The sequence below is a fragment of the Aegilops tauschii genome, chromosome 7 (genome assembly GCF_002575655.3).
Source record: "Aegilops tauschii subsp. strangulata cultivar AL8/78 chromosome 7, Aet v6.0, whole genome shotgun sequence".
Taxonomy (NCBI): domain Eukaryota; kingdom Viridiplantae; phylum Streptophyta; class Magnoliopsida; order Poales; family Poaceae; genus Aegilops; species Aegilops tauschii.
Genome location: NC_053041.3, coordinates 235,786,240 through 235,796,168, shown reverse-complemented (window position 1 = coordinate 235,796,168; position 9,929 = coordinate 235,786,240). Strand labels below are relative to the sequence as shown.

Genomic DNA, 9,929 nt, shown 5'->3' with positions numbered 1-9,929 from the left:
ACTTGCATCGATATCAATCGATGGGCATCTTCATAGCCCATTAATTTGCCTAGTTGATGTGACACTTTCTCCTTTTTTGTCTTCTCCTCACAACCTCCACCATACTCTATTCCACCTATAGTGCTATATCCATGGCTCACGCTCATGTATTACGTGAAAATTGAAAAATCTTGAGAACATTAAAAGTATGAAACAATTCCTTGGCTTGTCATCGGGGTTGTGCATGATAAATACTTTGTGTGATGAAGATAGAGCATGACAAGATTATATGATTTTGTAGGGATAACTTTCTTTAGCCATGATATTTTGAGAAGACATGATTGCTTTATTAGTATGCTTGAAGTATTATTGTTTTTTTATCAATATTAAACTTTTTTTTGAATCTTATGGATCTGAACATTCATGCCACAATAAGAAAAATTACTTTGATAAATATGTTAGGTAGCATTCCGCATCAAAAATTCTGTTTTTATCATTTACCTACTCGAGGATGAGCAGGAATTAAGCTTGGGGATGCTTGATACGTCTCCAACGTATCTATAATTTTTTATTATTCCATGCTAGTATATTATCTATCTTGGATGTTTTATATGCATTAATATGCTATTTTATATCATTTTTTGGGACTAACCTATTAACCTAGTGCCAGTGCCAGTTGTTTTTTTCCTTGTTTTTGTCTTTTACAGAAAATCAATACCAAACGGAGTCCAAACGGAACGAAACTTTTTGAGGATTTTTCATGGACCAGAAGACAACCACGAAGCTTCGAGAAGAGGCCAGAAGACCCACGAGGGGGCCACAAGCCCTAGGGGTGCGCCCGGGGGGCCTAGGCTTGTGGGCCCACCGTGGCTCTTCTAACCCTAATCTCAGCTCTATAAATGCCCAAAGATTCCCCTTACGTTAGGGGGAGCACAAAAAATACTTTTTTGCCGCCGCAAGCTTTTGTTCTCGTGAGATCCCATCTTGGGCCCTGTTGGGGAACGTAGTATTTCAAAAAATTTACCTACGCACACGCAAGATCCATCTAGGTTATGCATAGCAACGAGCGGGGAGAGTGTGTCCACGTACCCTCATAGACCGAAAGCGGAAGCGTTTAGTAACGTGGTTGATGTAGTCGAACGTCTTCGTGATCCAACCGATCCAAGTACCGAACGTATGGCACCTCCGTGATCTACACATGTTCAGCTCGGTGACGTCCCTCGTACTCTTGATCCAGCTGAAGCCGAGGGAGAGTTCCGTCAGCACGACGGCATGGTGACGGTGTTGATGAAGTTACCGATGCAGGGCTTCGCCTAAGCACTACAACGATATGACCAAGGTGGAAATCTGTGGAGGGGGGCACCACACACGGCTAAGACAACTGTCAACTTGTGTGTTCTAGGGTGCCCCCTGTCCCCGTATATAAAGGAGCAAGGGGGAGGCCGGCCGGCCCTCATGGGGAGCGCCCCAAGTAGGATTCCTACTAGGAACCCTATTCCTAGTAGGTTTCCAACAAGGGAAGAGAGGGGGAAGGAAGGAGAGGGAGAGAGGGAGAAGGAAAGGAAGGGCGCCGCCCCCCCCCCTTCCCTTGTCCTATTCAGACTCCAAGGGAGGGGTGCGGCCTGCCCTGGCTGCCCTCCTCTCTCTCCACTAAGGCCCATGGTGGCCCATTAATTCCCCCGGGGGGTTCCGGTAACCCCTCCGGCACTCCGGTTTTACCCGAAGCAACCCGGAACACTTCCGGTGTCCGAATAACATGGTACAATATATCAATCTTTATGTCTCGATCATTTCGAGACTCCTCGTCATGTCCGTGATCACATCCGGGACTGCGAACAACCCTCGGTACATCAAAACACATAAACTCATAATACCGATCGTCATCGAACATTAAGCGTGCGGACCCTACGGGTTCGAGAACTATGTAGACATGACCGAGACTCACTTCCGATCAATAACCAATAGCGGAACCTAGATGCTCATATTGGTTCCTACATATTCTACGAAGATCTTTATCGGTCAAACCGCATAACAACATACGTTGTTCCCTTTGTCATCGGTATGTTACTTGCCCGAGATTCGATCGTCGGTATCTCAATACCTAGTTCAATCTCGTTACCGGCAAGTCTCTTTATTCGTTCCGTAATGCATCATCCCGTGACTAACTCATTAGTCACATTGCTTGCAAGGCTTATAGTGATGTGCATTACCGAGAGGGCCCAAAGATACCTCTCTGACAATCGGAGTGACAAATCCTAATCTCGATCTATTCCAACTCAACAAACACCATCGGAGACACCTGTAGAGCATCTTTATAATCACCCAATTACGTTGTGACGTTTGATAGCACACTAAGTGTTCCTCCGGTATTCGGGAGTTGCATAATCTCATAGTCATAAGAACATGTATAAGTTATGAAGAAAGCAATAGCAATAAACTAAACGATCATAGTGCTAAGCTAACGGATGGGTCAAGTCAATCACATCATTCTCTAATGATGTGATCCCGTTCATCAAATGACAACTCATGTCTATGGCTAGGAAACTTAACCATCTTTGATTAACGAGCTAGTCAAGTAGAGGCATACTAGTGACACTCTGTTTGTCTATGTATTCACACATGTACTAAGTTTCCGGTTAATACAATTCTAGCATGAATAATAAACATTTATCATGATATAAGGAAATATAAATAACAACTTTATTATTGCCTCTAGGGCATATTTCCTTCAGGCCCTTTTCCGGCACTCTGCCGGAGGGGGATTCGATCACGGAGGGCCTCTATACCAACCTTGTTGCGCTTCCGATGATGTGTAAGTAGTTTAACACAGACCTACGGGTCCATAGCTAGTAGCTAGATGGCTTCTTGTCTCTCTTTGATCTCCAATACAATGTTCTCCTCGATGTTCTTGGAGATCTATTCGATGTAATCTTCTTTTGCGGTACATTTGTTGAGATCCAATGAATTGTGGATTTATGATCAGATTATTTATGAATATTATTTGAGTCTTCTCTGAACTCTTTTATGCATGATTAAGATAGCTTTGTATTTCACTCCGATCTATCGATTTGGTTTGGCCAACTAGATTGGTTTTTCTTATAATGAGAGAGGTGCTTTGTGATGGGTTCAATCTTGGGGTGTCCTCACCCAGTGACAGTAGGGGTAGCGAGGCACGTATTTGTATTGTTGCCATTAAGGATAAAAAGATGGGGTTTTTATCATATTGATTGGATCTAACCCTATACATCGTGTCATCTTGCTTAAGGCGTTACTCCGTTCTTGTTAATTTAATACACTAGATGCATGCTGGATAGCGGTCGATGTGTGGAGTAGTAGTAGTACATGCAAAATCGTTTTGGTCTACTTGTCACGGACGTGATGCCTATATTCATGATCATTGCCTTAAATATCGTCATAACTTTGCGCTTTTCTATCAATTACAGTAATTTGTTCACACATCGTATGTGTTCTTTCAAGAGAGAAGTCTCAAGTAAAAACTATGCCCCCAGGTCTATTTCTCATCATATATTTTCATATCTATAAAATCAAAAACCCAAAAATACCTTGTTGCAATTTATTTATATTTACTTTATTTTTCCTTTTACTCATCTTTTATATCTATCTCTATTAGATCTCACTCTTGCAAGTGACCGTGAAGGGATTGACAACCCCTTTTCGCATTGTGTGCAAGTGTTTGTTAGTTTGTGCAGGTGCATATATTGCGGACTTGCTTATACCTCCTACTGGATTGATACGTTGGTTCTTAATTGAGAGAAATATGTATCTCTACTTTGCTCCATCACCCTTTCCTCTTCAAGGGAAAAATCAACGCAAGCTCAAGAAGTAGCATGTAAGCATGTGGTGGGGGAGTCTTGGCCCCTTTGCTGCGCTGCGTGGCGGCCGACGTCGTCGTCGATGGTTCTTCTCCAGCGGCAGGTCAAGGCGGGGTGACAGCCCCCTTCCCCTTCCCGTGCGGGCTCTCCTGGGTGGGGGCTCGAATCGGAGATCACGACTCACCAAACCTGGCCGGCGCGGTCCAAATCGGGTTCGCGTGCGTTCGTGGGACGGTCGGCTCGGCCGGGCTGTGTTATCCGGCGAGTCGTGTGGTGATGATGTGCAGCGGCTCCGTGGCAGTGCGGTAGGGCGGGCGACAGATCTGGCCGGTTGGTTAGTTTTGGCTCACCTTTGCAGGCGGTGAGGATGGAGGTCGCCTGACGTGGTTGATGTGCTTGATGTGCTCGGGGTGTGCGGGCCAGTGGCGGCACCTGTGTGGGGTTGGTGGCCACGCTGCTCAGGGCGAAGGCCGGTGGCGGCGGCGCCCATGGGCGTCGCTGTACTTCTTGGAGGCGTTGTTTGGGAGCTCAACGCTTCCTCAACTCAAACTCATGGGCAAGTTCTTCAAGCGAAAGTCTAGATCCGTTGGATCAGGCGGCGGCGGCGTCTCCATCATCACGATCCCTCTCTGGGCACAGTCTTGAAGATCATGGTCCTATTGCCATTGCTTGTAGGCTGGACGTGCACGGCATCGCGGGCGGCAGGTGTCCGATCAGCGGCGTCGAAGGTTGGAGTTGCGACTTGTGTGGCGGCGATGATGGTGGCGAGATGTGCATGGTCATGGCGTGCCTTCGTCGTTAACAGTCGACGGGTTCATGAGCGTAAAGTCGGAGCTGCGGTGTTGTAGGGCTACGCGGCGACAACGATGCCAGGCGATTGGCAGTCGGGACTCTATAGGTGCCAGGCATGCTCCTTTTCTCCTGTGAGGCTTGTTATCAAAGTCGAAGCTGTCTGGTCCTCGACGTCGCCAAACGATTGTTTGGCTTTGGTCGGCAGGGTTCTGTGCCTCGTTCGTCGGAAGGGTCGGCAGCTTCAAAGTTGGAGTCGCTTGCTGGAGTAAAGGTGGTTCCATGGCTCGTTCGTTCGAAAGGGTCGGCGGCATCAAAGTCGGAGTCGCTTGCTGGAGGAGAGGTGATGACGATGACATTGTAGACAATCTCGACGGTGTGCTTGGGTCCTGTGGGTGCCATGTCGGTCGGAATGCCCTCTTTGCAGGCATGTTGTAACAGTTTTCACTCGGTTTTCTGCTAATTAACCGGGCAACTCTATTCTTCTTTTCTAAAAATCGAGATCCTCAGGCCTTGTACAATGCTAGGTTCTTAGGAGGTGCTTTGAAAAATAAAGCGGTTTTTCTAAAGCACCAGTGCGAGAAATGCCTAATTAAGCGTCTATCCTGTACAAATAAGTATCGGTGCTTAAGAAAAATCTAATTTATTTCTCGAAGCACCTCCCCTAAGCACCTTGCATTGTATAAGGCCTCATGGGGCCGAGTTTCCAAAATAAAAACACTGCACGTCCACAAAAGTACCTGCATTTTGCACCATAAATCCAGTTCCAGGAGTACGCAACTGAACGACATGGCAAGAAAAATACTTCACAATTTAGCGTCAAAATCATCACAAGCACATTCAAACTTGTACCAGTTGAGTCCAGATGCTGATGCTTCATATCATAGTCAAAATAAACTATGCCGGGACACAGAAACCAACAACTAGCTTGTCCGACAAAAGCGTCCGGCTTCCACAAGCACAGGCTGCACAACATAGCTTCACTACAGTTCAAGCGATACAAGCATATGGGTACACACTATATGGGGACTTGCCAGGGAGTTTCTCATTATTAAAGAGAAATCATCTTATTTTGCCTCTGTGTACGCTAGATTACATATCCTTGGTTATTTTTGTCGACTAACGGCGCGGGCTTGTAGGGCTGGTGAAACCAAGTGCAGGTCGTGTGCGCTTCGGCTTATTTGCTGCTTGTCTTGATTATCTTATGGAGTGCTCTCTTGGCCTCCTCTAGAGTCTCCACCTTGTATGGTACATCAAATGCAAGTCTCTGGATGTTGAACTGCATAGAATAAATTGCAAACTGAAGGCAGTGGAGAGAAGATTTTCTTCCTCAGAGAATAGCGTCTCTACTAGTGACGGCAATCTGAATAAAGTTTACCTGTGCACCCTGGCGAACCCGAATGTCTATCCCTTTGCTGTCTACGGATATAAGAGCAGCATCGTCAACCTCCCCTTCAGCAGACATGAACTCTCTAAGTGGTTTAGAGAAAATAGCGTTCAACTCCTACATGCAGAGCATCCATCAAAAGCGGTCGAGGTTTTACTGTACTCACATATTACATGTACGGGCACATAACTAATATGATGATCCAGCTAATCTGCTGATAATGGCATTCATAGTTTACCTTTAAGCTTTGTTCGCCGCCGTCAACTGCTATCTTGTCAGGTTGAATAGTTTCATACTGTTTCACATCTACCCATGCAACAGTGCCAAAGCCTCCAATAAAATATATGTCGCTGTGATTATCGCAAATAGTTTGTGACAAATCATAAGTTACACAAGCATCTATGAGTAACGGATGGGAGAAGAGATGTGCATCTGTGTAAACGATAAATGGATTCATCAACCTGAAATGATGGAAGAGTATAACTCATCAAATCAAATCACAGACCTGATATTCTGCATCCTGTAGTAGTAAAAATTTCCCCACTGTTGAGACGCCCATTGTTGATGTTTTGCAACATATTGCTTATGTGCCCATTCCTGGCGGATACATGTATTCACCGTCAGTTCATGAAATCTTTTAAAACCACAAATGGAAGAACAAATCTCCATTCACTCTTAATGGTCATGCATATCAATCATGTATTCTGTAACAGCCATGACAGAACATCTATTCTCTTTCAGCCCATGCCATGAGAAAAGTGCAGCCAAAAAAAAGGGAAGACCAAAAACCAACCTCAACAAACATTACTAACTCAGAGAATTTATAATTTGAAAACTTAGTCCACAGATGGTTTTCACACAATGGGAGGAGCCAAATTCTTAATGATTGACATGCCAGCTATCCATAGGAAAGAGAAAAAGGAAGTGACCCTAGCTAGCTCACTTGGGTTCTAGAGGATGTACAATCCCATTTAAGTCCTCATGGACGTGTATTTTAGGTTCCTATTCATACTGTTGGAGTTTCCTTACATTTTTCTTTCAAAAATATTATCCATAGAAAAGTAATTACCTAGATGACTGCACTATCAATTATCAAGCAACAAAGGCAGCTAAATAGGAACCTGTTGTTCAGCTGACAAAGGGTAGACATCACCAAATATTGTGACACGAGCATTAGACAATCCACTCCATCCAGGTACCTGTAATGAAGGACTAGATGTTGTTATCCTATTATTAGCAAGCAAGGAACCTTTATACTTCCAGTAAAACATGCCGAGAAACTTCATACCTGGACAACAAGTGTGCATCTTGGATCAGAGAGCAAGTTTCTGGTGTGGATTGCTAAGGGTGACAGAGAAAATATTGGGTCTGCGCAAGACATCAACACAAAATAATTACCCAAGGAGGTCAAACAGAGTGTACAAGTTATATCCAAAATGTAACCAAAGTAGCTATCTTACGGCCCATTGAGTCATTAGCAAAGTCAACAAGTGAACCAAATGGATATCCAGCACGTCGATGATGCATGCCAGACATGACAGTGCATAGGTGAGCAAATCGCGCCTAGTGAGCACAGTAAGACAGGAATAAGCATCCAGCCGGCTAGAAAATAGCCCAATGGCCAGGAGATAATTAACAGAAGCTACCTGTTCCATTAAATTGCGAACAGCCAAAGCCGGTGGAGGTAAACCATGGGCAAAAGTTGCGCTCTGCACACCACCAGATATAGGGGTTCTGAACAAGCCAGCTCTGGATCCGCTTGAGTCGGGAGTTGAATTGGTTGATGAGGTCGTGCGTGACTTGTCAGTTGCGACCGGACCGAGAGCTCCATTTTGACTTGGATCAACCTTCGACTGTCAGGCAATTTAGACCTTCGACTGTCAGGCAATTTAGTACAAACAAACCAAAGATATGTGACCCATTAAAGGCAAACTAAAAGAAAATGACCTGATTCACTCCTGAGTTTCAAAATATAAATACAGGATCACCTTTAAAAAATCTAGCAAGAAACTAAATAATATCTTTGCGAACCCATATGCATAGACATGATTTTCAACTAATTATCATTCGGAAGTTTTAAGTTGATTGGTACAAAAGGAAGTTTATTTTCATGACATCCACAAAACTTCCCGACCGAGTTCAAAGATATCAAGCTTCGGAAAATAGTCACCTAGTAATAACAACACAATGGAACAACCCAGGTCTAGGTAGGCCCCGGGCCTCGCATCTGAAAGAAATCCCTAAACCCAACATGTTCTACACTGCCACACCCATCTCCGAGCAACCACTACCCGAACAAAATCTTCGTCACTTCTCACTCTGCATCACGTAGCTTTCACGCACTGTTTGTTACCTTGACGACGGGGGTCCCGTTCGGCTTGGCGGCGTCGTCCTTGCCTCCGCCGCCGCCGGCCGCGCGGATGGGCCCGCAGGGGCGGGCGCGGAGCGCCACGCGGGAGTGAGGCTGGTGGGCGGGGAAGGCCGGGAGGAGCGCGGACGAGGCGGCGGCGCCGGCGAGGGCCTCCATTAGACGGATGGGAGAAGAGTGAGGGAGCGCACGCGGAGGAGAGAGAGACAGAAAGGAGGGGCACACGCGCGACGGTGAGGAGAGAGAAAAGCTGCGGGGCCGAAGGAAGGCGGCTAGAGAAGGGGGGAGAGGGATTTTTAGGGAGGAGGTGGGAAAGAGAAAAAGACGTGTCGAATCTGGAGGCGTTGGATTGAAGATGGACGTCGATCCGTTCCACTAAGGGATTCTTCCACTTCCCCCTTTGCCTGGGCTGAATGCCTGAACTGAATCATGATGGATGCAGAAGAAAAATTGCACGGTTAGGTCAAAAAAAGGTTGTTCTTTTTTTCTGAAAATAAAGGAAAATTGCATACTGGTTCGCCAAAATGGTAACAAAGGCTTATCCCATGAGTGGAAAGTATCCCGTGTTTTCAAGACTTAGGGCCTCTTTGATTCGTAGGATTTCCAAAACGCGGGAATAGAAAAAACAGGGAGTTAGAGTGGAATGTCGTCTTGAATCCTACAGGATTGTACGAGTGTTTGATTGTGCATAGAAAAAACGCAGGATTCTTTCAAAGAGGTCTGAGTGGATGGGATGTTTCCTATGAAATCTAGTGCAAATGAATCCTATGGAAAAATTCCTATGGTTTACAATCCTACGAATCAAACAACCAAGATAGGAAAAATTCCTAAGGATTAGAATCCTCCAAAATTCCTTTGAGAATCCTTTGAATCAAAGAAGCCCTTAGGCAACTCCAACGCACTGACCTAAATTGTGTCCTTTTTTTTAACATTTTATCCATTTGGATCGGCAAAACGGACAGCGGACACGACATGGACAGCGACATGGTTTGTGAATCCAACACGAGCAACCCATTTTTGAGCGGACATGGCCTTTCTTTTGAAAAAACAACAACAAGAGCTGCTGGCGGGGGGCTTTTGCGGGTGCTGGCCGGGATGAGCGTCGCCTGCCTGTGGGGACAAGCGCTTGAGGGAACGGGCGCCAGCGGGGCGAGCTCCTACAGGGACGGGCGCCTCCGACCACCTACGGGGACGAGCGCCGGCGGGGACAAGCTCCTGCGAGGACGGGCACCTCCGGGGGCCTGCCTCCGCACAAATCCAACCGACCGCCTACGGGGACGAGCGCCGGCGGGGACAAGCTCCTGCGAGGACGGGCGCCTCCGGGGGCCTGCCTCCGCACAAATCCAACCGACCGCCACTGCGACGCTGGAGGGCACCAGAGAAGCGCCACCGCGCCGCTGGAGGCCGCCGGAGGGAGTGTCCCACAACTCTTGCCCGGCTGGCGCGTGGGTGGGTGGGTTGGTGGTCGTGGTGGGCCAGGGAAGGGAAAGAAAAGGAATAGAGATGGAATGGGGGAGGTGGATGACAGACAAGTCAGGCCAGACACAGACGAATGAGGTGGATGCAGAGAACG

At 46.6% G+C, this 9,929-nt stretch overlaps 1 protein-coding gene across 1 annotated transcript; it reads right to left on the bottom strand.

Moving 5' to 3' along the window:
- Positions 1-5,413: 5,413 nt before the first annotated feature.
- Positions 5,414-8,635, bottom strand: LOC109742499 (uncharacterized). Its single transcript, XM_020301589.3, has 9 exons — positions 8,342-8,635; positions 7,635-7,841; positions 7,449-7,551; positions 7,277-7,356; positions 7,110-7,187; positions 6,494-6,585; positions 6,227-6,338; positions 5,980-6,105; positions 5,414-5,880 (listed from the first exon to the last, which is right to left on the bottom strand). The coding sequence occupies exons 1-9, from the start codon at positions 8,513-8,515 to the stop codon at positions 5,779-5,781; spliced, it is 1,074 nt and encodes a 357-aa protein (XP_020157178.1). The 5' UTR covers positions 8,516-8,635; the 3' UTR covers positions 5,414-5,778.
- Between the last annotated feature and the right edge of the window lie 1,294 nt (positions 8,636-9,929).

What these genes read in the sequence shown, in the direction of transcription:
- LOC109742499 (XM_020301589.3), bottom strand. Translation starts at nt 8,515, where the DNA reads ATGGAGGCCCTCGCCGGCGCCGCCGCCTCGTCCGCGCTCCTCCCGGCC. An exon ending in ACGGGACCCCCGTCGTCAAG is followed by an intron (nt 7,842 to 8,341) that starts GTAACAAACAGT and finishes ATTGCCTGACAG; the next exon opens with TCGAAGGTTGATCCAAGTCA. An exon ending in TGCTAATGACTCAATGGGCC is followed by an intron (nt 7,357 to 7,448) that starts GTAAGATAGCTA and finishes TGTCTTGCGCAG; the next exon opens with ACCCAATATTTTCTCTGTCA.